Source organism: Gnatocerus cornutus, chromosome 7 (genome assembly GCF_029298725.1).
Source record: "Gnatocerus cornutus isolate USDA-ARS CGAHR chromosome 7, icGnaCorn1.1, whole genome shotgun sequence".
Lineage (NCBI taxonomy): Eukaryota > Metazoa > Arthropoda > Insecta > Coleoptera > Tenebrionidae > Gnatocerus > Gnatocerus cornutus.
In genome coordinates this window covers 10,851,930-10,879,429 of record NC_142239.1, presented here as the reverse complement: position 1 = coordinate 10,879,429, position 27,500 = coordinate 10,851,930, and the positions used below count along the sequence as shown (strand labels likewise).

The 27,500-nt window shown below is 38.2% G+C and overlaps 6 protein-coding genes and 1 non-coding gene across 7 annotated transcripts in view; 3 read left to right on the top strand and 4 right to left on the bottom strand.

Moving 5' to 3' along the window:
* The window catches only part of LOC148170905 (roundabout homolog 2-like), a 68,568-nt gene extending 52,293 nt beyond the window's left edge, over positions 1–16,275 (top strand). The window contains exons 3-5 of the mRNA XM_088041380.1: positions 11,060–11,338; positions 11,387–13,845; positions 15,820–16,275. Of these exons, the coding sequence (XP_087897506.1) occupies positions 11,060–11,338; positions 11,387–13,845; positions 15,820–16,116 (3,035 nt within the window). The 3' untranslated portion in view covers positions 16,117–16,275. The remainder of the gene's footprint in view (positions 1–11,059; positions 11,339–11,386; positions 13,846–15,819) is intronic.
* On the bottom strand, positions 1,420–1,491 carry TRNAP-AGG (transfer RNA proline (anticodon AGG)). The gene has a single exon. It is a non-coding gene; the product is annotated as a tRNA-Pro (tRNA).
* Positions 16,276–20,187: 3,912 nt separating the features above from the next.
* Positions 20,188–20,839, top strand: LOC148170904 (uncharacterized). Its single transcript, XM_088040800.1, has 2 exons — positions 20,188–20,439; positions 20,494–20,839. The coding sequence occupies exons 1-2, from the start codon at positions 20,360–20,362 to the stop codon at positions 20,738–20,740; spliced, it is 327 nt and encodes a 108-aa protein (XP_087896926.1). The 5' UTR covers positions 20,188–20,359; the 3' UTR covers positions 20,741–20,839.
* kraken (serine hydrolase like 2 kraken) lies at positions 20,730–22,230 on the bottom strand. The gene is made up of 3 exons (XM_088040795.1): positions 22,094–22,230; positions 21,969–22,028; positions 20,730–21,666 (listed from the first exon to the last, which is right to left on the bottom strand). The coding sequence occupies exons 1-3, from the start codon at positions 22,119–22,121 to the stop codon at positions 20,825–20,827; spliced, it is 930 nt and encodes a 309-aa protein (XP_087896921.1). The 5' UTR covers positions 22,122–22,230; the 3' UTR covers positions 20,730–20,824.
* Positions 22,231–22,323: 93 nt separating this feature from the next.
* Rrp40 (exosome complex component Rrp40) lies at positions 22,324–23,145 on the bottom strand. Its single transcript, XM_088040796.1, has one exon. The coding sequence runs from the start codon at positions 23,143–23,145 to the stop codon at positions 22,339–22,341; it is 807 nt and encodes a 268-aa protein (XP_087896922.1). The 3' UTR covers positions 22,324–22,338.
* A 151-nt stretch (positions 23,146–23,296) lies between these two features.
* Positions 23,297–24,258, top strand: Vps20 (vacuolar protein sorting 20). The gene is made up of 5 exons (XM_088040798.1): positions 23,297–23,446; positions 23,494–23,603; positions 23,651–23,891; positions 23,938–24,100; positions 24,147–24,258. Exons 1-5 carry the CDS (start codon positions 23,381–23,383, stop codon positions 24,185–24,187), a joined length of 621 nt encoding a protein of 206 aa, XP_087896924.1. The 5' UTR covers positions 23,297–23,380; the 3' UTR covers positions 24,188–24,258.
* On the bottom strand, positions 24,213–25,186 carry LOC148170900 (phosducin-like protein 3). The gene has a single exon (XM_088040797.1). The coding sequence runs from the start codon at positions 25,014–25,016 to the stop codon at positions 24,270–24,272; it is 747 nt and encodes a 248-aa protein (XP_087896923.1). The 5' UTR covers positions 25,017–25,186; the 3' UTR covers positions 24,213–24,269.
* Positions 25,187–27,500: the final 2,314 nt, after the last annotated feature.

Genomic DNA, 27,500 nt, shown 5'->3' with positions numbered 1-27,500 from the left:
TTGGTGCGTTTTTCGGCGCATTCACCATTTTTGACAACTCAAAAAAATTCTAAAAGCAAAACTCATTGTGCATTAAATTAACCTCTTTTGCGGTTATAGGCAGGACTATCAATAGTATTAATATTTCAAAGCTAACTTGCAACGCACATCAGTGTTTTTATCCTGTAGAGAATTTTTTGTAGGCGCGAAATTTAAAATCCGACTCTTTGATTGGTTGTTTAGTAGAGCGCGTCACTCAATGCTGATTTTCTGTCGAACAAGAACTGTCAAATTTGTCAGATTGTCATCAAATTGTACCAGCATTAGCAATAAGCTTGTTTTTCTTATTTTAAACTTGACATTTTGTTGTGCCGCCATCTTATTAATAAAAATTGACATGTAAACCTTGATTTACACCCAAGAATTTTCGAATTTTGTCCGGTTTGGTGCCATCCCATTATTTTTCTTCGTATTGCGCAAAATAATATATTACTTTTATCTTAATAAGATCTTCTTTTTAATTTCGTTCCATCACTATTTATTACTTCTTTCCGTACCACACGATCGAATAAAAATGTCGAAGCAGTCGTTACTATTTGAGTTGTGTTGGTAGCACTGTAATTACCGACATGACGGTACGTTCGCTGTTTTTTTTTGTGAAGAACACGTATGATGGTGATTACTTTTCAAGAACTCTTTTTTTTGTGCTTCTACGCATCGCTCCGAACAATATTTCTTTTTAATATCTCCTATTATATAGATTAAACAAAGCCCAGCTCAAAGTCTGTTGTGCTGTAAATGCAGCTTTTGTTGGTTATAAATTAAAAAAGTCCGAACAAAGTACATATCACTGTTCTAAAGGGGAGATTGCTTAAAAATGAACGAACAAAAGTGCAGTAAATAGGATTCAGTTTTATAATTAGAATCGTAATGATTTTAGCACTATGACCAGTGTATTTTGAGTTGCCTACGAAATTATCTCTTCTCCAATGATGAATTATGCATGTTAAAAACGTCTGCAACACACGCAGATGTCGAAACTGCAATAAACCGCGCATTATTCCGCTCGGTTTGGCTGTTTTGTTAAACTTATCTAAACACGTAATTAATTCAATGAAAACAGAACACAGGCGCTCTTCTAGGGGTATTGAGCCCCCGGTGTTAACTTGCCCTATGTCTTGCCCTCCACTGATCCCAAACGGTATGGTAATGCTCCGTGTACTTTTATTGTTACCGTTATCTGCCCGGAGCTATCCCGAGACGTTTATGCGATTATCATAGTTTACAGCGGATATTATTTGGAGCACCCACATAGCTACCTCCTAATTTCCAGCAGGAAAACAACCCGCTCCGACGTAATTTTATTTCACTTTTGGGCTTGGAAATATTCAGGGAGTCGTTTTATTTTAAAACTGAGCGAAAAAAATAAAAAAAAAGTGTGGGCTCGTCCGGGATTTGAACCCGGGACCTCCCGCACCCTAAGCGGAAATCATACCCCTAGACCAACGAGCCAGCTGATCAAGATCAAAGCGAAACGAGTAGTTGAGGAGCAAGGGAGGGGGGGTCTGACCTCCATATGGGTTTGCGGACAAGTTTTTTTTCCAACACATTCGTTTCTTGACATGAATTAAATCGTTACGCAATGGCGAAAAGTGAACGAACTGCGCAATTTTTTTTCTTTGGTAGGCGCCAAATTTGAAGTGGGACTCTATGATTGGTCCTTTTAAACTCCTGCAACTCTGTCAGATTGTCACCAAATTGTTAGAGCATCGTCATTGTATTTTGCGATTATTTTAGTTGTGGCGCCATCTATCAATAAAAATTGATATGAATCTAATACAGTTATCCCCTTCAAATCCTGCTGATGTTTAAAATTACTCCTTTGTAAATCGCTAAATTCTCTGTAGGAAAAACAACTTATATACATATACAGAGTAAACCAACAAACACCAGTACGTATATACAGAGTGTATATAGTTAAAAAGTATAAGTCTGGTAATTTTAACGCTAAGACTATAAAATTTGGTGGTTTTATTACGCTTAAGATGCTTGATTTGTGTACCAAGGACCAAAGGGGTCAATTCTAGTTCAGTGCCGCAAATCGGTTATGCAGCGGCAAAGTTGCCGCACTGTCAAATGCAAAATAAAATGAAGCCCAGAGCCCTAAACATTGGGTAGACAAGTACTTGACAAAACGACTTGCATTATCTCATTCTTGTAGTGTCAACCAATTAAGCAAGATTTAACTCCAAAATTTGGGTAAAATATGGCTAAATGACAGATGCCGCAGTATCCATAGTAACCACGGTTTGCGTTAACGCAAAATCGAATTAGAATTGTTTCTAAATTTTGGAATAAGAAATAAAAGTTTATGAATGTTTTATGCTACAAGTTGAATTTTTTTCTAAAGCCTGTAAGTCCAACAATTTTAACGCTAAAGCAATGAAATTTGGTAAATTTAATTATCTCAAAGTGCTTATTAAGTCTACCAAATTACAGAATTTTCGAATGAAAAGTAAAATTTTGGAATTTTTTTTAAAAACGAGCTACAAATGCAAAATTTGTTGAAGGTCTGTAAGTTCGATAATATCAACGCTAAAAGAATGAAATTTGGTAAAATTAGTATTTTTAAATTGCTTATTTTCTGCACTAAATTACAGAATTTTTGAACACTAATTGAAAGTTTTGAAATTTTTTTATTTGAAAAACAACAAATGCAAAATGCAAAATTTTCTTCTGAAGTCTGTAAATCTGACAATTTATTACCAAGCCAATAAAATTTGGTGTATTTATTTACCTTTACCAGGGTATATATTTAATGTGCCAAATTACAGAATAGAACAAAAAGGAAAAATTTTGAAATTTGTAATTTTGAGGACGAGTTAAAAATTCTAAATTTCTGCTAAACTCGGTAAGTCCGACAATTTTAACACTAGAGCAATGAAATTTGGTGAACTTATTACTGTTAAAATGCTCATTTAGTGTACCAAATGACAAAATTTTAGAATAAGAAGTAAAAATTTTGGAATTTTTTATTTGAAAGATGATCTTCAAAAATTCCTTCTAAAGCCTGCAAGTTTAACAATTGTAACGTCAAGACAACAAAATTTAGTGTTATTAATTATTTCAGGGTGCTTATTTAGTGTACCAAATTGCAGAATTTTAGAACAGAAAGTAAAATTTTTGGAATTTGTAATTTCTAGGACGAGTTAAAAATCAAAATTTTCTTTTAATCCTTGTCCGACAATTTTTGAGCTAAAGCAATGAAATTTGGTAAAGTTATTACTCGCAATATGCTTATTTAGTGTACCAAATTACAAAATTTTTGAATAAGAAGTGAAAGTTTTGGATTTTTTTTATTTTCTGCATCTCAAGAACTGTCAAATCTATCCGATTATGACTAAATTGTAGAAGTATCATAATTTTGTAATTATTAATTAACTTAACATTTAGTATTGGCGCCATCTATTAATCAAAATTGACATGTTTCCATTACAGGTATCTAACTTACCCCTTTCAAAACTTGCTGTTGTAAATTACTCTTTTGTAAATCAGTAAATTCTCTGCAGGAAAAACGACTTAGTATATTCATATACAGAGTGAACCAATAAGTACCAGTTCGCACATACAGAGTGATTAAAGTTATCCCCGCGCTTCTCCTTATTGCGATCTTGCAAACTAAGCCGAAAAATAGAGAAAATCGCCCGTAATATACGACGGCAAGAATAAAGAGAAATGTGTTTCGAACCCACCAATTTCCATCGAGCCTAGAACCTCGTGATTCGTCTCAATCTCGTTCCGCATTAAGTATAAAATATGGTTTGACCTTATTTAGTAACGCGTTAGTTAGAACCGCTTGATTTTTTCCCGTGTAAACGGTTTCACGTTTTCGTTAAAAACTGTATACAGTCGCTTATTTAGTTCGAGTCTGAATCGATTTATCCCATCACGAAACCTTTCAAAATGTCGTTTCACATGAAACGCTATCTCCAGGAGGCAATATCAGCAGCAGAGCACAACTATTTGTTTTCTCCATATACGTACAATGGCAAGAATAATTTATTTTTGTAGGATTTGGACAGTGTGCGTGCTTCAACAAAGAAAAAAATAAATCGTTCGTTAACCCAACATTTGACGAAATCGCCGGATTAACCAGAGGGGAAACTCGGATCAACACAAATAAATGAAAGAATCACAATTAGAAAAGTTGTTATTAGCTCCCTTTGTGACTAATATAAAAACACGAGGGCGTAGTTGAGTCGTACTTGTTTTGATTTTAAATGACTGTTTAGCGCGGAACTTTCTTAACGATTCTCTTTTTTTTTGAAAGGCACGCCATCTAATTATAAATAAAAATTACAGAACGAGACGCGACGATAAAATTAATTAAAGAACTCGGCCGGAATTCCTTTATCCACCTCAATCGTTGAATACAAACAAAACAAGTGTAGAGAGCTTTAAGCGGTTGGCGGCACTGTTAATTATATCTGTTACACGCGTACCAACTTAATTACAGCATAAAACGCAAACTTAATAGTGGAAATCGTCGTTAATATGGACCCTCTTTGCCAGACATCTGCTCGAAGATCGAAGATAACGCAGACGTGATCTGATCCACCAACCTGGGGAACCTGAGATGAAAGTTCACAGCCCTGAAGTTTGCACAGCGCCAAATTTAAAGTGACAGTTATAAATAGCGGGCAGAATTTTGCCTGCTAAACACGGGCGTGACTCCAATATTCCAGGAATACAAATAGTCAAATGGAGAGATTTGGTGGATGCGCCGGGATTTTGAGTTTAATTTTTTTTCTGCTCTAACAAATTTCCTAATTTCATTCGGTTTATGCTCAATTGTGCTCTAAGAGGTTCTTAATTCGAGAGCCATTTTTATAATTCAACGTTATTGCGGCTTTGTTAAAAAAATCGATCAAAATCGTGAAATTTCAAATTTCCCGCTCGAATTTTTGAAGTTGGTGGTACGGAAAATTGGAGAGCTGTCACCTCATTGTCTAAACTAACCCCACTTTTTAAACTTACTTGTGCGTAAGTTTAAAATGCCAAAGCGGTGTTACCAGGTTTAGGGATCTTCTACAAATCTAGGGACTTTTCAAGAAATTGCGCTTTGTAAACAACCAATCACAAAACCGCATTTTAGATTTGGCGCTTACCAAAATTGTTTTTACAGTGTTGACAGTTCTAAGGATTTTCTCCAAGTCTAAGAATTTTTCCCAAATCTAGGATTTTTTGAAGAATTTGAGAAGAGAAGGAATTTTTATTTCAATTTTAACACAAATCTAAAGGCTATTTTTCCCGCAGAGAATTTTTTATAGGCGCCAAATTTAAAATGCGACTTTGTGATTGATGGTTCAGCTACGCAATTTCTGCAAAATGTCAAACTAAAACTGTCACATTTATCAAATTGTCACCAAATTGTAGCTATAAACTTTTTATTATATTTTTATGTCTTTCATCATTATATTTTGCTGCTTTGTCAGTTGCTTGTGGAGCCATCTATTAATTAAAATTGACATGTATCTACTACAGATATCTAACTTATCCCTTTAAAATCTTGCTAATGTTTAAAATTACTCCTTTGCAAATCGGTAAAATCTCTGCAAGAAAAATGACGTATAGAACTTATTACTATCCGCCTACTCTATTACTATTACTAATTTTAATGTTGGTAGCAAAAGCGTTTAACCTTGACGTACGATGAAACTAATCATTCTGCCAAATTCAACAATATTCCAACTTTAAATAATAAAATAACTGTCAAAGTGGACATTTGCAGTATAAATCGACAGTAAAGTCTGTTTTTTTTTTTAAAACCACCAACACCGCAATCTTCTCCTGCATTACAACCGGCAACGTTGCCTAGGGAGATTTTTGGTGAGAAAATAGTGGTCAAATTTTTTAATTTCTAAAAATTAGGCAGTGTTGGTTTTTTAATAAAAAAACGGACTTTAGATTGGTGAATTTCCTGGCGCATCCACCATTTTTGACAGCCCAAAAAAATCCTAAAAATTTAGAAAACGAAAACAGGCAGGACTACCAACAGTATTTATATTTCAAAGCAAATTTGCAACGCTAATGACAGCACTTTTTGTAGGCGCTAAATTTAAATTGCGGCTTTGTGATTGGTCATTAAGCAAAGCAAGTGACACAACGCTGGTTTTTTGTTCAACAAAAACTGTCATATTTGACAGATTGACATCAGTTTGTACGAGCGTCGGCAATAAACTTGTTTTTGTTATTTTAAAGTTGTCATTTAGTTGTTGGATGTCTAAAATTGCACCTGTGTATAGTTCGTACAGTGAGAGTTTGAATGACAGAAAAGTAACTAAATTTACGCAATAAAAAGTGTACCATACGCGCGAAATTTGTAATCACAAAATAACCCCAGTTACTTGACAACCTTGTCAACCCATTTCGCGTAGGAATTTAGTGTTTTTAGTGTATTTTGTAGCATAATTTGCTGCCAACCTATATGTCAACTGTCCCAATCTCTCACCGGATATACTATAAATCGGTAAATTATCCGCAGGAAAAATGTCGTATAGAACTCATTATATCAGTCCACTCATCAAAAAGGAAAGTTGGCAGCGGCCCCTAGCAGTTTTAATCTGCAGCAGTTGGTAGCAAAAGCGTTTAACCTTGACATACGATGAAACTAATCATTCTGCCAAATTCATCAAGATTCCAACTTTAAATAATAAAATAACTGTCAAAGTGAACATTTGCAACCTAAACCGACTTTAGATTGGTTACTTTTCTGGCGCATCCACCATTTTTGACAGCCCAAAAAACTTTAAAACTCTAAAAGCAAAAATAGACAGGACTACCAACAGTATTCATATTTCAAAGCTAAGTTGCAACGCGCGTCAGTGATTTTATTATCCTCGAAAGATTTTTTTATAGGCGCGAAATTTAAAAGGCGACTCTGTGAGTGGTTGTTTAGCTGATTGTCTGTCAAACCAGAACTGTCACATTTGTCAGATTGTCATCAAATTGTACGAGCATCGACAATAAACTTATTATTTTAAACTTGACATTCAGTTATTGGATATCTAAAATTGCTTGTGTGTAAATCGGTTAATTATCTGCAGGAAAAATAACCTTTAGGGGAATACCAGGTACATAATAATACCTATTTATGGTAAATTATTGATTAAAGAAGGACGTTTTCATTGTTTGTAATTTCCAAAATCTCTTGACGTTAGAAATGTATGGTGATTTTCTAGGGATTTTCAAGTTAGAATCTTGGGATCATTGTAATTTTGACCTGGCAACACTGTACTAAATAAAAACACATGGAAAAACAAAACACATGCCACAAAATTTCATAAAGTGACGTTACACAGCCACCCAACCTTCGAAATTTCGAGCGGGAAATTTGAAATTTTTTATTTTTCAATTCATTTTTTCACTAATGCCGTAATAACAGTATTTTAAAAATACCTGTCCAAATAAGAATTCTCTGAGACACAATCCGCCATAACACAAATTTAATTTAAACACCCGGTACCTACGGTAGAAATAAAAAAAAAGTAATTTAGAGCAGCCTTGAGAGTCCATTTTATTGCAAAGACAGCATAAAAAACATTGGATACTAAACAAGGCCATTTTATCGTCGGTATTTTAAATTGTTAACTACGAATTTATCAAAAAAGGTTCATTAAAACCGTACTTAGAACGGTTATCGCGGTTATAATCTCTCCTATGACTGTGTTAAGTATAAAAAGTGCAATAAGTTGATAAGAAACCAACACGGCGTGTCCTCGAAACCGAGAATAATACAGCCGGAAATATGTAAAAGCCTAAAGGGATTTATTGTCGAAATCCTTGTATAGTTTATCGGATTGTCCCATGTCGCAGAATTCCAGCTAAAATTCCAGCACCCGGTATCATTGCGTAATTCGATAAAGGCTAACGTCGTTAGGAGTCGCGTTTTCTTGCCGCCCCCGGCCCAAGTCCCATTCCCATTTTTTATTGGTGTCAGCTGTTGTTCTTTGTTATGATTCGCATTAGCTTTATCAAATTTAACGTCAAAACTCGTTACGTCGCATCTGAACTTGTCCAAAAATTAGACGTTTTTTCCATTACGTTTATTGCTCATTTTTGTTATTAAAATAGAACCACCTTTTTGGCGTGGGAACGCACACTTGCCATCGATACAACGAAACGAATCAAATTTTTACAAAAGGGATTAAATCGAGTCACGGCATATAAACAAATGGGGTGGTTTTTCGTAGTCATGCGGGGTGGCGCTTTTTCATTTCACACTCCATTCCTTCTGTTTCGCTTCCTCGAGGTTATTTGGGAAGACAAAATACGGACAATCAGGCCTTGTTTCTGGTGGCAAATTTAAAAATAACTCCCCAGTTTGACCCTTTTACATTTTTAAGGGTTTTTGATTGTCGGTCTAGACGAGCGGCGCCTTAAAAATTAACCTCCACTAAAAATATACAACTTTTCAAATTAGTTTATTCAACGGCGCCCGAAATGAACACTGAATATTAAAATGGCCGTCTCCATGCAAACTCTACATCACAAGACTTAGGGGTAGGTAAATAAAGGAACTCTTGTCCCGCCTTTATTATCTCGACTCATGCAATAGTGAATATTAATATCGTGTCTTTTTCGATTCAAAAATTTTATTGTCACCGCCAATTTCAATTGCTACCCAATATAAATGCAAAGTAAACGTACTTGTTTGGAAAAAACTCAAATTAAACTCTACGGGCCAATCAATCATGAGTGGAGAAAACGCCACCCCGAAGTGCTTTTGTTCAAAATTTATTCATGTTAGAGACAAGTTCCAATCAATTGATTTATAGGTGTTTACATAGCAAGCGCGGAGAGTCCAAATTTCGCACGAGTGCGAGCAAAACACTTTCTGACCGAGTTGTGTACACTATTTTTCTTATAACCCCAAATCAAAGTGACATTTTACATAGTTAAATGGTTAAATGGTTTCATGCTTCTATTTGCAAAAGTAAAAGTCACACGTGCGATATGAATATAGCCGTAGAACTTGTCAAAATTGATTTAAAGTTGGTTTGTGTTGCAAATGTCCACCCAAGGTCACAAATTTTGAATTTTTTATTGTGTAATTCGTTCCTGTTGCAATGGCAGTGTTGTGTGATGTGGGTTTTAGGGTACCAAAGACGATCGTGCAAGTTCCGTCAATGTAATTTGTCAAAATCGCTTCTGAGGGGATTTTTTTTATTTTTCAGAAATGGTGGATGCGCCGGTCAAAATTTTCAAAATTATCTATTTTATTTTTCTGGTGTTTTTTTTTCTTCGCCTTCACCGTGACTAACAAGTAGGGTTACCAACACACTTCGATATTCAAAGCCTCCAATTACTATCAGTCGGCTCATTATAAAGTTAAATTGGCAACAGCCTCTAGTAATTTTGATCAGTGACAGTTGGCAGCACAAGCGTTTTAGGTTGTTGCTACTGTGGCATGCGTAGAAGCTAATCGTCCTTCGCAAGATTGCCAAAACGTGTTAAATTCTTATTGAAATATCGTTTGCAACAAATTTTTTAATTATTATTAATTAATTTGAGAAACACTCAACTTTGAGAACGTGTTAACCTCGAAAATCGCTAGATTTGTAGTCAGGCAGTTTAGGTTGCAAATGTCAACTCAAGGTCACAAATTTTAAAATTTGTATCGTGTAATTCGTTCTGTTGTAATGGCGGTTTTATGTGAATTGGGTTTTAAGGAAGAAAAGACGATCGTGCAAGTTTTGTCAATGTAAATCTGTCGAAATTAATTTGTGTTTTTTTTACGTTTTTAAACAGCAGTCGCTTCTTAGGGGAATTTCACTGCACTTGGACCATATTTAAAGATTTCCACCAATAGACATTTTTTAATGTCAAAATGTCAAATTTAAACTCGAACAATGATGCCAACCTTGTCATCTCAAAATTTCCAAAGCTATCAAATTCATCAAGATTCCAACTTTAAATAAAAAAATAACTGTCAAACCAACTGGATAAACAAACACTCCGGTGGCCTACTATGAGGCTCCGATTCTACTGTAATCAGTTATTTATTTATTTAAAGTTGAAATCCTGATGAATTGACTTTGCAAATTTTAAAATGACGAGGTTGGCATCATTGTTCCCCCAGAATTTGACATTTGATAATTTTGACACAAAAAATTGTTGCGTAATTAATTAGTGCGAGTTCTTAAACATGTTCCAAGTGAAGCTAGATGTTCTTCAGATGCAACTGCTGCTTAAAACGGTACCAAACAATTTTATTTCGTGCATTTTGATCGCTTGTTCGATGATTAATGTGAAATTTCGGCCCACATGTGAAAGTTTTTTATTAATGGCTTTTCGGCCCGTTAATGTATGCGTCAAAATCCAATTACTTACGGGCTGTCTGTATAGTACAACTCACTTAGCCTGCCAATAGCATCAATATCGGGCCCTGTCTGTATCCTGGCTTTGATTGATATGGTCATCAGACTCTGTATGCATATTAGCTTAATAATACTGTGTTGTGTATTACATATTGATACATGGGATGTGAAAGGGGCGAGCACGTCACTCGCCGGAGGGCATATGTTCAAGACTGTACTCCCCCAAACCTCCCCATGACGGAAACTTTCTTACGTTATCAGTATTTATGCAAAATACAAACACATGTAAGTTCCCAAAAGGACAATTTCCATAAACCAAGTCTTACGATAAAAGCAAACTTACACGGGGGCGCGAACGAGGGAGAAGCGACATCTTCTTTAGGGCGGTTTTTTAATTTTCTGGGGTAATTTTTAGGGTAATTGCCAATCCTGGAACGATATCAAGGGACAATTCAATTAACGCGCAAATTTTAATCGAAATCGATGGGGCGGAGAATCGCCATAACGACATTTTCTTTTATTTCGTTTTGTGGAGTCGTTTAACTTAAATTTTTCACCCCTTCTGGAAGATCACCGATCGGAAATGAAAACTGCTGATTGACACATCGGCCAATTCATTCCTGCAATTTCCCACCACCAAAATTGCTTGTAAATTCCAGTCGCACCCTCGTCCATTAATTTTTATTTGACCGCTGTTGCAGTTTTACGAGATGAGTTCCGTTTGGAGCCCCAGAGTGCCCGTGTTGCTGCAGGCGAGCCCATCGTCATGGAGTGCGCACCTCCGAAAGGCACCCCCGAGCCCCAGGTGCTGTGGCGCAAAGACGGCCACACCATCAACATCGACGGGCGACTGAAACTCGTCGACGGATCAAACCTCGCCATCACCGACACCAAACCTTCAGACGATGGCCGCTACCAATGCGTAGCAAAGAACACTGCGGGGATTAGAGAATCAACAGTCGCCATCTTGAAGGTTTATGGTACGTTCTTCAACACACCTAGTGCTGGTGTTAATCGCGTTTTTACAGTAAAACCGTTCTTGGTGAAAGCTCCAGAGGACACGATAGCTCTTGTGGGATCAACAATTGATTTCGCTTGCGCGGTGGGTGGTGATCCCCTACCAGACGTTCTTTGGCGAAGGAACGCGGCTGGAGGAACCATGCCGTTGGGGCGCGTGCGAGTCCTCGAAGATCGAACTCTTCGGTTGGAGCGCATCACCCTCCTAGATCAAGGTCGTTACACTTGTGAAGCGGATAACTTCGCGGGGGCGGTCAGCGCCACTGCCATTCTAACAGTTCATGCACCCCCATCTTTTACTAATAGACCTCTAGCGCAGACTGTGGAGTCAGGTCGAGATGTTTCCTTCCACTGCAATGTCAACGGGAGCCCGAAGCCTTTCGTCTTCTGGTCGTTTGAAGGCGACAGGGCGCTGCTCTACTCGGGGGCTTCTTCAGGAAACTACCAAATCCTAAGTGATGATGGTCATTCGACTTTAGTTTTAAAGAACGCGCAACCTCAGAACTCGGGGACTGTTATTATTTGCTCGGCGGTTAACGCCGCTGGTTCCGCGTCTACCAGAACTCGCCTCACTGTCACATCGAAAGAAGAACGACCTCCACCTGTTATAATCCGCGGTCCTGTCAATCAAACTCTTCCTATAAACTCGGTTGCTTTCCTGTCGTGCGAGGCGACCGGAAATCCAACTCCTGTCATTTCGTGGTACAAAGAAAGTCTTCCTGTAACTTCTTCGGAGCGCATCAACGCCACAACCCCCGGCTTGGTGGAAATCTACCACTTACACAAGGAAGACTCTGGAGTCTACACCTGCGTGGCGTCTTCACGTAGTGGTAAAGCCACCTGGAGCGGGCATCTCCTCGTCGAGAACCCCAAAAACCCCAATATTAACTTCTTCAAGGCTCCGGAGGCTATCATGCTACCTGGACCTCCGAGTCGACCACACGCTCTCAACCAATCTGAAGGCAGCGTTACGATAACGTGGGGGCAAAACAATAAAATCGGTTCCTCGAGTTTGTTGGGTTATCAGATTGAGTTGTTTGGGCGCGAAGAAGGAGTAACACCCACCTGGACCGTGGTAGCTAGGAGAGTTTCTGGTCCGACCTTCACGCAGCATTTGTTGACTCCAGGAGTTCCGTACACTTTTTTGGTGAGGGCCGAAAACGCTCATGGATTAGGTCCCCCTTCGCAAATCTCCGATATTATTATAGTGGGCCCCGACACCGCTCAAAATTGGGGAAACCCCGAAGTGACGGTCTTGAGCGAAGCTCGCGCGAGCTTAATCTCGGGTAACATCGTTCGTTTGACTGAGGCGATTCCTGTTTTATCGACGGCTATAAAGTTAGTCTGGGAGATCTTAGATGCTCAATACGTTGAAGGCTTGTATATTTATTACGTCAGTCTTGATGGTCCTTCGGATCTTCCGAAACCGTACAGTATGTTAACAGTTCTTCACACTGGAGGCTCCTCGAGTTTCTCTGTCAATAACTTGGAGAAGTGGTCACGTTATGAATTCTTCCTTGTGCCTTTCTATAAGACTGTCGAAGGACAACCTTCCAATTCGAAAACTGTCCGAACGCTAGAAGACGTGCCTATGGAAGCCCCCACCGCCATGGAAGCGCTGCTTCTGAACGCCACCGCGGTGTATTTAAAATGGAAACCTCCACCCCCTTCGGTTCTCAATGGGGATTTGTACGGATTCAGAGTCGAAGTTAAGGCGAACGGAACGGAGAACATGGACACCATCACCGTGGGCACCACCCCAACTCTCTTATTAGGGAATTTAACAGCGGGGGTTTCGTACAGTGTGAGAGTGGCGGCGGCTACCAGAGCTGGTTTGGGGCCATTCAGTGCTGCCGCCACCTTAAGACTCGATCCGGCGTCGAGGATCACCGACCACCAACAAAGACCCATAGACATGCAAACCGGAGATTTCATCACCGAGACGTGGTTCATGGCGCTTTTAATCAGCATGGTATCGGTGATGGTACTGTTATTCGGAGCGATGTTACTCGTGCGCCGCCGACAAATGTTAACGAAGAAGACGATGACTCCCAGTCGCTCCAACGGTGGAGTTCTTACGACGCCTTTGGCGTCCAAAACCGAGACGCCGTTGTGGTTGGACAAAGACACTCTTCCGGACTACTCCAGTACCCTTCCGGAGTACTCAAAGTTAACACCGCACCCGGAGAGCGGAGGGAGTATGAACCTCCGTCAAAACCCTCTTCATAAAGAGTACCCAAGACCCGACCACCTGGAGTACGGTTCCGAGAAAGGGTACCAGATGGGACGGAAGTACGACCTGCAAGTTCAGGAGTACGCGAGCCCGAATCTTGACTCTTCAAGGGCGTCGCAGATTGCAGACTACGCGGAAGTTGATGCGGTGGTGTCAACGGGCGCCACGTCCCCGGCGCCGTACGCCACCACCACTTTAATCACCGGAGGGCGCCGCATGGGCATGGGCACTTCAATGGTAAGAAATTGGTTGGGTGGCTACGGAAGCTAGACGAGCCAACATACTTTTTTTTAAAGTCGCACTGCCAGAAAAAAATAAACTTTAATGCAACCAGTAATTTAGAGCACTACAGAATGACTTTATTCTATGTTAAAAAATCATACTAGAACAAGCTTCATTCTAAAACGACTTTGGGTTCAACACGATTATTGGTGTCACAATGAAAAATGACCCAAAATTATTAAAGAATGAAGTTTATATGCCATTTTGGATGCTATAGCTTGACTTTTGAAGCTAAATTTGAAAGAAAAGCCGTAATATAGAAATTACTATTAAAACCCGTTACAGAGTCAATTCAAACACTCGTTCTTTCTGCTCAAACTCAACTTGTTTTAGGATACCCTAAATTTATTGTCTGTTTTAAATTTCAAATTTTTTCAGCAACAGGGACGGATTTTAGAAATTTTCATTTTCAAGACAAGCCAAAATTTTTCAATATTTTCTATTCGGACCTGTAATTTTTGCAATTTTAATAGCAGGACAATGAAATTTGCAGAGATTACTACTTATGACTAGTTTATTGTCTGTTCTAAATTTCAAATTTTTCCAGCAACAAGGACGGATTTTAGAAATTTTCGTTTTCAACACAAACCAAAAATTTCCAATATTTTATATTCAGACCTGTAAGTTTTGCAATTGCGATGGCAGAACAATGAAATTTAGAGAGATTACTATTTATGAGTAGTTTATTGTCTGTTTCAAATTTCAAATTTTTTCAACAACAGGGACGGATTTTAGAAATTTTTATTTTCAAGACGAACCAAAATTTTTAAATATTTTCTATTCGAACTTGTAATTTTTGTAATTTTGATGGCAGAATAATGAAATTTAAAGAGACTACTATTTATGACTAGTTTATTGTTTGTTCCAAATTTCAAATTTTTTCAGCAACAGGGACGGATTTTAAAAATTTTCATTTTTTAGACGAACCTAAATTTTTCAATATTTTCTATTCGGACCTGTAATTTTTGCAATTTTGATGGCATGACAATGAAATTTGGAGAGATTATTATTTATGACTAGTTAATTGTCTGTTCTAAATTTTAATTATTTTCAGCAACACGGACGGATTTTACAAATTTCAATTTAGTGTAGTTTGGACATTTCTAGTCAAAGTAAAATATTTCCTATGAAGAACTTTATCGACTTCAACTCAGGTTTGCAACATAACAAAGTCACTTGAAATCAGTCCAATAGTTTAAAATTTTAAATTTTGCAACAAAATTTTTAGTTTAAGTCGCCTAGAAAAGTATTTATGGAATTAGAGACAGAAGTCATTCGTTTTATCACTAGACGAGCTATTGATGATTGAGTCGAAGACAAATAGAATCAACACATCGTGTGATAGAGGCACTTTTGCTTCGTATTTTGTAACATAGTTTCTTATTCAGTAAATAAAAAGCTATAAAATCAATATTTGACACATTTTCTTACATATGTCAGATTTTGACAAATTTTTGCATTACTACACAACTACACTCTATTTCATCGACCAACTTATTTATATGACGGCATTTTCTAAATGAAATGTTGTTTAAAATGGTCTCATTTCGTAACTGAATTAGTAAAAATAAATAAAAATTAATTATACAAATTAGATTTTACCTTGGTGGACCATAAATCGCGTTTTGTCATCAAATTAAGTATTTTTGCGATTAGTTGCAAAAATAGCTATTTTGTGTTAAATTGTAGTCTTTGAATGAAAATATTAATTTGGTACTTATTTAATGTATTTTTGTTTTAGATTTGTTTATTTATTCCCATTTTTTGTTTTTTTATTTAGATTATTTAGGTTTAATGAGAAATCGGAAAACTGTTATGTAATGAAGATTTAAAAAACGATTAACGCCTCACTGGTTGCTTTTAATCTTCGTTTATTTTCTGGCAGTGCAACTTTTTTTTTCTGGCCACCTAACTTAAAGTTTGTTTTAGGTGTGGGTGCCCGACGACGAGACCCCCTATCCTTCCTCCAATGGGGGCTATTACAACCGCAAAGTCTACTCGGATTCTTACTTCGCGCCCACCCAAACCCTCCGACGTCCGAAAAAAGATCGCAAGCCCTCCAATGAGAATCCCCCGGATTTAGTGTCCCCCACGCAACCGGTTTACGCTCGTGTCGGTCCTCCTGGTTTATCGTGGAGGAACGCTACTCCGTCTTTGAGTAGTTTCACGCCTCATAAACAGGTTTACCACGCTTCGACACGGAGTGAACCTGGCAATATGTTGTGAATCGAGTGATTTTGTTAAAAATCAGTATTACAATTGTTAATGTGTCTTCTTGCGTTCGTCGACGAAAGACTGACGTTGTTTTTATTCTAGTCAGAATGTTTTGAGCGATTTGCGGACAGTTCGTGCCCGGCAATTTGTCCCCAACTTTTTTGTCCCCGGTCAATTCGTCTCCCGCAATTTTGTTTCTGAAAGCTTTCTTTACATGCGTTGTAATAATAATAAGAGTTTTTCATTATTTATTATCTGCATAGTTATAAACTCATTTGCAGATGTTTGTTCTGAAAAAGACATTTTTTTTCGATTATTGAAAATAATTTAAAATATTTTTCAAACAATTATATGAATTATTTAATTCTTCAACTTGTTGAATCTCTGTTTAAACCTTTCTTTTACAAGAAATTTTTGATTAAGCATTGATTAATACACTCAACTTTTACGTGTTAACCTCAAAAATCTTCACCTTAAATTTTTCCCTAATTTTTTCCTTAAAGAATTGAAAGCCTGATTTACACCCAAGAATTTTGGGAAATTTACACAGGAGAGTGGACTGATAGGAATGAACTGGACTTTATATCTTCTCTATAAATGTTTTTATTTACCACTGACAATTTTATTTTATTAGATTTTTTTAATTGTAATAAAACGAATTTTCTAGTATGTAGCTACCTTGTGTTGCAGATATCAATTTTAAAATAAATTATATAAATCACATTTCTCAATTCAAATTGCATTGGGGACGAATTGGTGAGAGACGAATTGTCGGGCGCGAATTGTCGGGGACAAATTGTCGGGGACGAACTAGTCGTATCCCGTTTTGAGCGTGGGTCTGTGTATTATTGATCTTGAAAAGGTCGCATCTACTCGTCCATTTTTCAGGCTTGGTTTCAAATCATAGTTAAACCCTTGAACGAAACTGTAATCCTTAAATATTTAAATTGTATAAAGAAACATATCAGGAGTTATGTAAAGTGTGACTGTTTGTAAAATAATTCCGTAGGGTAGTGGGGTGATTTTTCTCAACCGGGCAAGCGACAAGCACCTAAACGCAATTTTACTAAATACAGTCGGCTTAGGGCGCAAATGTCCATTTTGACAGTTATTTTTTTATGTAAAGTTGGCATCATTGTCCCCAGAGTTGACATTTGACACTATAAAACCCAAATCACGCACGCCAGCATTGCAATATTTGCAACAGGAGCGAATTACACGATAATTTTTCGAACTTGTGACCTTGGTGCAACCTAAACCGACCGTAAAAACGAAATCTAGTAAATTCCTTCACAATGAGAACAATTTAATTTTCATGAGTCATGAGAATAAAACCGCAGTAATAGTAAAACCAAGTAAATATGTACTTTATAGCCACGTTTCAGTCGGTGCTTGGTGCTACGGGCTCAGTTTTCGTTTCCTTGGTCTTCCTTTCGTTCTTCTCAGTTGATGTAAAAAACATGCTCATTATATTTTTATAAATAACGTGCCATTGTATATGTTAAACCATGTATATGTACAGTATTTAAGGAGTAATAAATTTTTAAATGCGTACCTTGGTGGTTCCAGCAGCCCAAACATTCCCATCTAACTCGAGCCACACGAACAAATCCGTCCATCATCAAGACTTGCTCGCATAGATCAAGTCAGCTTGAATGTGCACTTTTCGGACACCTAAACCGTTCGAAGGTTCGACTCGAAATGACGTACTTGTGGTGTTTTTAAAAATATTGCAATTTTAGAGTCATTATTTCGAAAAGTATTATCTGTCTTTTTCTGTCGTGAATATACAACAGTGAAAGAGAGGTATAAAGGTAACGTTCGACATACCTGAACTATTTTTATGATAATCCTTATCAATATCCTTATGATAAAATGGAAATTACTGTCCTGTTATCGTCAACTATATGGAAGTTTATTGTCGCTGCCTCGCAAACTACAGAAACTCAACGAAAGGGGTCAATAATTTGATATTTTGCGACGTTTTATAATACTTTTATTGCCGGTATTACCATTAACGGCCAACTAACAAAATTATAACGAGTTCCGTTCCAGTTTTTGATGATAAAAATAGTGGCGACTTTACACGGTGATATCTCCATGCGGGCTCAAAATCAATCTAGTCCGATCCTGTTCCTTTTTTTTACTTACACCAACTTTTTGGTTATCAATAAATACCGAACCAGTGTGGCTGTTTTATGGTCGTAGCTAGTGAAAACTGGTCGGAATTTAATCTGATTTATGCTTTTACCGTTTTTTTTTTAATTTAAATTTATAGGTTTTTTAATAAATAAATTTTATCAATTTTTGTTTTTCTGTCTGTTGATTTAAGTTTTTTTCATTAGCATTGTAAAGTTGTTGCATTTTTTATGGTGGAACTGTCATGACTCATGACTTTGCATATTACACTGACGCCCGAAAGTAACTGTACACTTTTTTGTCATTGTAAAACGGGCTAAAGTCTAATCTATTGGACTACTAATAGGACAACTTTGATTTAGCTTCACTTTTTTGACCAACAGAGTTCTATTTTAAAGTCTGATTCACTTTGCAACATTTTTCTATTCAGTTAATATCTGTCAAAAGTCGGGCTAAAAATCTCCACATAAAAGAAGACAAAACGGCACTAAAATGGAGAAAATCTCACGATTAATGCATATTGCAAATCTTCTTGACAGGTGTAAGAGTAGAGCCACCAAATTTATGAAGTGTTGTGTAAACGGGGCTTGCCATTCCGTGATTCGTCAAATTCAAATTGTCTTTTGTTCATGTGGGCGGAGTTAAATCACAAAATTCCGACAATACAGTCAAGGCCGAATAATTTTGAACACTTGATTGTCACAAACTGTGAAGCATCCTTTATGTATTTCATTATTACTGCCACTTTTGACAGTATTTGTTGAAATTTGCACGTTAAATTGGCAGTAAAGCATAGACTACACCCAAATTTCCAAATTATCAATAATATGATGTCCAAAATTATTTGGACGCAACTGTATGTGAGCTAAGCTTGCTTCTCTGATTAACTACTTTTTTATTAAATATAAAAAATTCCCTGAATCGCTAAGTGAAGTTCATTTTTGAAAATTCTTGGGTGTAAATCAGGCTTGTGATGTGGCTTGTGTAAAAATAGAAGAAAATTGAATGTAAGTATGTACAGTCGCGGCCAAATTATTTTGGACGTCATTTTTTGGGCATTTTGAAAATTTAGGTGTAGTCTATGCATTACCGTCAATTTGGCAAGTAAAACTCAACCAACTTTTTCAAAAATTTTAATTATAATGATATAAATAAAGGAGGTTTTACACTCTATGATAATTAAATGGCTTCGACGTCCAAAATAATTTGACCCCAACTGTATGTATTAATTAATAACTAATTAAAATTGGTTGCAAGAGAGAAATTGAAATAGAAAGTTAATTTATTTTATTTGACAAGAAAGATTAACTTCTACGCATACCAGGTATCAAGGTCGAAAGCTTTTGCTACCAACTGTCACCGATTAAAATTACTAGGAACTGCTGCCAACTTAACTTTTTAATTAGTAGACCGATGGTAATTGGAAACTTTCATTTGCGAAGTGGGTTGGTAATCCTGCTTGTTAGTTTTTTCGAAATGTCCCTATGAAGACGAAGGAAAATGTACCACAGATGGAAAAAGGAGAAAAGACCATAAAGAACAAATAAAATAGCAATTTTGAAAATTTTGACCGGCGCATCCACCATTCCTAAAAAATAAATTTTCCTTAATTTCTCAAAAGTCCACGTGACATTGAAAGTGTATTGTTGTAACCTCATTTGTGGTTTAACAAATTTCATGTCAAAGTGCCAAATGTGAAATTCTGGGGGACAATGATGCCAACTTGTCATCTCAAAATTTCAACTTTAAATAAAAAAAAAACCTGACAAACTCGACTTTTGCTACCAAAACCGACAGTAACTTCTCCCTGTCGATGCTCAAACTTGCTCCTTTGTAAACCGGTAAATTCTCGGCAAGAAAAACAACGTTTTTTGTGTCTACGACATAATTAACCCATTTTTTTAGTTATCGCCGTCTACATTTTAATTTATAACAGCACTAATAAATATGTGAGTGTTTACGTAACCACTGTAATTGTACCACGTTTGTATGAGTCACTTTTGAATGATTTCCATTGATCTTATCAGTAACGCGTGGTCATAAATTACTTCGATTTGAAAATCGCGCCACGAAATTGCTTAGTAACCGCGGTTGAAAAGTCAATACAAACAAAACAATGCCATTACCGGAAGTGGAGAACATTCTAAAGAAGTACAAAGAAGAGGAGGAAAGAGTTGAGCGCCTGCTTGAAGAAAAGTAAGTTATTTTAGGTTTTTTTTTTGGCGTTTCCTTCTATTTTGTTATTTTGAGTGGTAAGAAAGAAGAGGAGGTAGCCACCGACGATGGCGATAAACTCAAGAAGTTTCCATCGTACGAAGAAGCGAAAGAACGCAACAAAACAATTTTAAAGGACCTGGAGATCGTCAAAGGAAACCTCCGCTCAAAGGCGATTTTCAGCCCCACGGAAATGCAATGGGAGGTTCTCTGCCAGCGGTACCAAACCGAACCGGCTCTGGTGGCCACAACGTGGCGATGTAACAACCCAGTTTTTGTTTAACATTTATTAAAAACAACGTCAACAATAAAAACTCACAATACTGACTCGTTGTAAAAAAACAATAAATTAAATAAATTATCTACATTACGACGATAGAAATCGGTCAAGTATATCAATCACTCTTTCCGGGTTATTGAGGTGGAGATGATGAGTCCCCTCAACGACGTGTCTTTCGACTTTTGCCCCAGCTCGCTCCACCGCATCCAAGACTTTATTGTAGTATTCTGGGATTTCGAACTTCATCCCTGGGTTCCCCCGGATGTTCAAAACCTTGCATTTTATCCTAGAAGCGAACTCCATGACCTGGTCGATTGTTAAGAAACCCAACGCTGCAACCTTGAGTCTGGGATCGCGCGCGAAGACAAAATACCCAGGCTTGTCTTCGGCGGGTCTCATCCCTCTCTTCATCATAATCTCGCACGATTTCCTTGTAACGCCCCCTTTATACGCATCACAGACTATATCAATCATATCGTTATACTGGTAACACGGCGTCTGCTCAGGAGTCAAACTCTCATACTTGAGGAACTTATCCACCGCATCGCCCATGCTTGAGATCATTGTACGAGGAGACCGAACACTCGGACTCGCTATATCAAAACTGATGTACTTGTCGGTGGCGTCTGGGTACACCGAGGCGTACAAAAACGCGATGCCGCCGCCCAAGGAGTGACCCATGATGGTGACTTTGTCCCATTCGAAGTACTGGACGATGCGACGGACCAAGTGGATGCCATCCCAGAAGAGGTAGTACTGGTGGCCATCGGCGAAATGGGAGGAACGGCCGTGACCCGGAAGCTCCACGCAGAGCACGGAGTGGCCTCTGGCAGCCAGCAGTGGGGCTAGAGTGTCGTAAGTGCCGGCGTTGTCTTGCCAGCCGTGGAGCGCCAGGACGGGCCGAGTCACTTTGGATCCCCACCATTTACCTGAGCGATGAAAATAGTTATTGTTTATTAGTGTCTAAATTAACTGTGCGTTCAATTTTTGAAAATAATTTTGTTGATTTAGACATTAATAAACGGAAACGAAATTTTAATGTGGCCTCGGCCTTTGGGTCAACTAATTTACGTGAAATAATAAAAAAAGTGTTGTGTTAGATTACACTTGCTTTAAGTTATTTAATTAGGAATGACAATGAACCCCCTTGACACCTGAATGCTCCTCATTGTTTGTCGCAAATCTGCTTAATCACGCTGACGTCAAGCCCAAATTACGTGTTTAAACTCACCACTGATGTGCCCCCAAGGCACTGGAATGCGAATTTCCTCGAAATCTTCCTCTCCAACAGCTGGAAAAGTGAGGTTAAACGGAGAAACTCAAGAAACTGATTTTTTCAATTTTAAATAAACTTACAATGATAACCGTTTGTCTTATCACTCATCTTTGCAATAAATGTCGAAATTCCTGTCTTGAAAACCGAATTTATTTCCTATCACTCACACCCCACCTGATTGATCTGCTGCCATTGGCTCAGCCGACCAGAGCACATGTGTAAGAAGTGGGGCTACAATGCAACCTTTGGGGGCAAAGTACGTTTCTGTTTTTTATGGTTTATTTGTCAGGATTATAGAGAATGACACGTCTAAATCTCGCAAATTTTATTTACATTGTCTACACAGCTCTAGAATGACCTTGTCGTCGTGAGTCTCTGCAGCCTCCAGAAGCCGCACTATCGTCAAGACTTCTTTGGTGTTTCTTCCGTGGATCCACACCTTCCCGTTCATCCCCACGGCTATTTCGTACGGGCAGATTTTCCCCAAAGCGGGTAAAATGGGGTTTTCTGCCTCGAGCAACCGGTAAACCACCCCCAAACTCACGTTGACGACGAACCCCTCGTTAGACAAGGGCCCCATTTTCCCCGCTTTGAAATACGAGTCAATGCACACCATTTCCGGCTCCATTTCTTTATGCGCGTTTAACAACTTCCCGTAAATCACATCACCGACTTGCACGTCGGGTTTTTGTTTTTTGGTGGCCCCCTCGAACGCCATCATCGACAACGAGGCGGGCTCGCCACTTCCTATGTCCATTTTCAAGGAGTCCCCAGCTTTTTTAATCACAATTCCGACGACCAAGTCGCCCCGTTTCGGGGTGTAGCGCTTCTGATTGTTGTCCACCCAGTAAGTGTTGGGGGGGCGGAACTGGAGCCTTCCTGTCTTGGTAACTTGGAGGGTGTTGGGGCGGTTTTCGTTGCGTTTCACTCCGGGGCCGAGGATCGTCACCCCTTTTACTGCCTTCACGTCGGTGAGGACGTCACCTGGGAAGACGGCGCCTTCGACCATCGTGGGGGCACTTAACCTAAAAAAACAAGGACAGTTTCCACTGGACTTATAACGACGGGTTGTGATTGGCTGCGGGTTCACAAGTTTGGTGGAAATCGAATGTTTTGACAACGGTGCCAACATCACGGCACTAAATTCCTACTTCTGTTTTTAATTAAATTCGTCGTAACAAGCCTAAAAACGCAACTTTATAACCGGTGTCGTAACTGTAACGAGATTTGTGGCGTTTTTTCGTCTGAAACCCCTTTCAAGCGACGCAGGAATGGAATAACCAAATAATTTGACAGCTGTCAAAATCCAGAAGATAACAAATTAAGCAGCCCCAGAAACCGTGCGGCATTTTAAATTGAGCGTCACAATGGGGATCATTTTCGGGAAGAAAAAACCGGTTTCTCGGATCACGCAACAGGATAAGGCGGTTTTGGTAAGTTTGCCTTTCTGGGGGTTGTTAAGAATCGCTCTGTTTTTCAGCAATTGAAGCAGCAGAGGGACAAGTTGAGGCAGTACCAGAAGCGAATTGAGCTCACATTGGCATCCGACCGCGAATTAGCGAAGAAACTGCTAAATCATGGACAAAAAGAGTATTTTAGGCCAATTTTAGCGATTCTGCATTACAGGGCATTTTTAGGCGAGCGAAACTGTTATTGCGGAAGAAACGGTTCCAAGAGTCTGTTCTACAGAAGACAGATAATCAATTGGAGAACTTGGAGAGAATGACACATGATATAGAGTTTGCTCAGGTTGAATTACAAGTAGTTAATGGACTTAAACAAGGCAATGAAGCACTTAAGAAAGTCAATGAGGCGTTGAATATTGAAGACATTGAAAGAATTCTTGATGAGACCAAAGAAGCGGCGGAGAAACAAGAGGTGGAGATGTGAAACTCGCGTGTTTCTTCTAACGTTGTAATTTCAGGAGATTAACGCTTTGTTAAGTGGGGGCTTAACTGAAGAAGATGAGGCCGCTGTGGAGGACGAATTAGCGGAAATTATTAACCAATCTTTGCCAACTGTTCCTACAGAAGAACCACAAAGGGATGAAGACGTGGAAATGGAAAAGAAAAAATCACCAGTCAAAGGTAGCGAGTTTGGTAATGAAGACTGTCACTGTGTGTTGATTTTCAGAGAGAAAACGGAAGGAAGAGCCGGTCGCTCTGGAGGCCTGAAGGGTATTTTGTACACTACTACTCATATAAGTAATTTTTTATTAAGAAAACCAATAAATTTTAATATAAGAGCGTGTTAAAATCAATCATCAAGTCCCAACTCTGCGGCTTCTTCAGGCGTCAGATCTATTGATTGAACTGGGTTCGTACTCTCGCCAGTTTTGAACTCGCGCGCTAAGCCAAACTCTTCAATATCCAAATCGTCCTCATCTCTATTGTACACGCCATCCCGGATTTTCTTCTCGCTGCCTTTGGGTTTCTTCTCCTGCAACCCCGGGGGTGTTAGCAAATCGCCCTCGTAGTCAATGATCTTATTCTGCGCGATCCTCCACTCCAAAGTTTCAGTGGTGAAGTCATCGCAGTTCCCCAGCTGGGTAAACCCAACGATTTTATCCACCATGACACTCTCATGGATGAGGACCAGTGTTGGAATGGTCTTGATTTTGAGATTCTGGGCCAAAAAGGGGCACTTTTCCGCGTTCAACGAGACAAATCGCGTCTCGATATGTTTGGGGGCTAACGCCTTCAAGTGCTTGTCGACGATGGCGCATCTTGGAGATGAGTTTCTGTAGAAGTGCACCACGCAGTTCTTGGATTTTTTGATGACATCGAAGAACATTTTTTCTTCGGGGAGTTCTTCGTATGCTCCATGGCCGTTGGAGAGGAACTCACTGCGTTGGGTCTCCTTCTGCTTCAGTTCTTTGATGCGGTGCTTCCGGAGCGACTCCAGGTCGTTCACGTCCAAATTGTCGATCTGTTCGATTGCTGCATCGACTTGACGTTCAATTGCTTGAGTTACGTGAAGGAGGTTGTCTTCGAGTTGGTTCATCGTGCAAGGGGGCGATTTGGGGCGGTTTGGAACCTCTCACTTGAACAATTTCTTATTTTCGAGGGAATTTCGGAGCGGGTGCTGCTGCGCCTTGTTTTATTTTGTCAACATGTCAGTTGTCAAGGAGTCATAACCTTATTAGAATGACATGTGGGTGGTACGATTTGTTTCTTAAAATTGGGTGCGACTATATGCAACCAATTATACACCAGCAATCATTTTTGAAACAAAACGAGATGCAAAGCAGAAAAATACTTTCGTTATTAATTTAGACTTCAATAAAAAGAATCTAAACTTTGATTTAAGATTTAACCGTTTATTGTCATTTAATAAGAATTTATTTGAACATTAGGTCTGAAGTTAGGTTGCCGTGTGTCCTAGCTTGGTTGAAATGTTGCTCCACGCCGGGAAATCAAATTTTGACATTTTTAATTTGCATTTTCTCGAAAAATCTCGCAGCTAGCGAGGAACTGACACCAGAAATGGATGCAGAAATGTCAAATTATGCCCTGTGCAAAATTTCGTGTTGATCTGAGAACTTTCGTGTTTTTTGACAAAAAAAGTTCAAAGGGGTTAATTCATGGATTTTTGGCCATTTCGACAAAAATTAAAATCTTTTTAAAACCAATTTTTTCTATCAATTTGGACTTCAGGAGCAACAATCTGGCGTCGCTTTTTCGATCCGACGCTCGGTTTGTTTTTAATTAATTTTTAAAACTTTTATTCGAACTTACGATTTTTGGTCTAAATAAAAGCAGAAAACTACCACACTTATTAATTTGGACCTCAGGAAAACGAATCTGAACTCTGATTTGAGATTCACGCGACGGTTGTTGCTTAATTCATATTTGTTTAAACATTAGGTCTGAAGTTGGGTCTGTGCCGTATGTCTTAGATTAGCAGCACGCACATTTCTTGGACGAATTTCAATTGGGATTTTCTCGGAAAATCTTACAGGTAGCGAGGAACTGATACTAGAAATGGATTTAGGAGAGCCAAATGAAGCTGTGTGGAGAGTTTCGTGTTGATCTGAAAACTTTAATGTGTTTGCTCGAAAAAAATCAGAGGTTATGTTTATAAATTTTGAAATCTAATCAAAGCCCAAAAACTCTCAAAACCATTTTTTTTATTAATTTGGACATCAGGAACAAGATTCTATACTCTAAAGTCGGATTTAAAACCAAACAATGATTTTATTTAATGATAAAATTTGCTTTATGGGTAGGCAACCAAATATACACACGTTGTGCTGTCATTTTAAAATCTAATTTTTCGATGGAAATAAATACAATAAACTATCTAATTTGTTAGTTTTGACTTCAGAAAAACAAATCTGAACTCCGATTTAAGATTTACAGCTTAATTATTATTTTATTTAATACTACACATACAGGGCTAGTCACGAGAAGATTACTTCTGAAAATGATTTTTTCGCAACCCAAAATACTAATTTCTTGAGTCACTTGATAGAACCCGAATCAGAAATGAAATGCTGAATCCACGATTGCTTAGGCTTTGACAGTCTCACTTTGACAATTACGGAAAAAGAGGTTACGTGAATGTCCATAGACAACCCAGTTCAGTTTCGATGTGGATATCTTTACGATAAAGGTCCGCAGCAGCTACAGCATTATTTGGCATTCTCCGTAGATGAGAATCATGTCAGTTTTCTCATCATTTGAATAAGACTTTGTGACGGGTTTCTCAACTCAACCTAACATACCATGCGTGTTAAGGAGAAAAATTATTGGTCGAGCACTTACAGCTTCGGTATAGGACAGATTAATAAAGGTACTTCGAACTAATGGGGCTCTAAAGGAACGGAATTAAGAATAAAGACGAAATTAAAATAAATAATGTCAAAGTGACATTGACCACCCCAAATGACCCCAAAGCAATCGTGGATTCAGCATTTTATTTCTAATTCTGGCAGTATCGAGTAGTTCAGGGTATTTGTATTTTGGGTTGCGGAAATATAATTTTCAGAAGTAATCTTCTCGTGACTAGCCCTGTACTAAAGATAGCACAGATCTGTTGACGTATGTCCCAGCTTCTATGTCTCGTTGACATATTGCTCGACGCGGGGAATTGAATTTTGGAATTTTTAATTTGCATTTTCTCAAAAAATCTCACAGCTTGCGAGGAACTGAGACCAGAAATGGATGCAGAAATGTCAAGTTATGCCCTGTGCAAAGTTTCTTGTTGATCTGAAAACTTTCGTGTTTTTCGCCAAAAAAAGTTCAAAGGGGTTAATTCATGGATTTTTGGCCATTTCGACAAAAACTAAAATCTTTTTGAAACCAACTTTTTTCATCAATTCGTACCTCAGAAACAAGAATCTGGCGTCGCTTTTTCGATCCGACGCTCCGTTTATTTTTAACTAATTTTTAAAACTTTTATTTGACTTAAATTTTTTTGACGAAAATAAAAACAAAAATTACTTTTTTGTGTCAATTTGGACCTCAGGAAAAAGAATCTGAACTC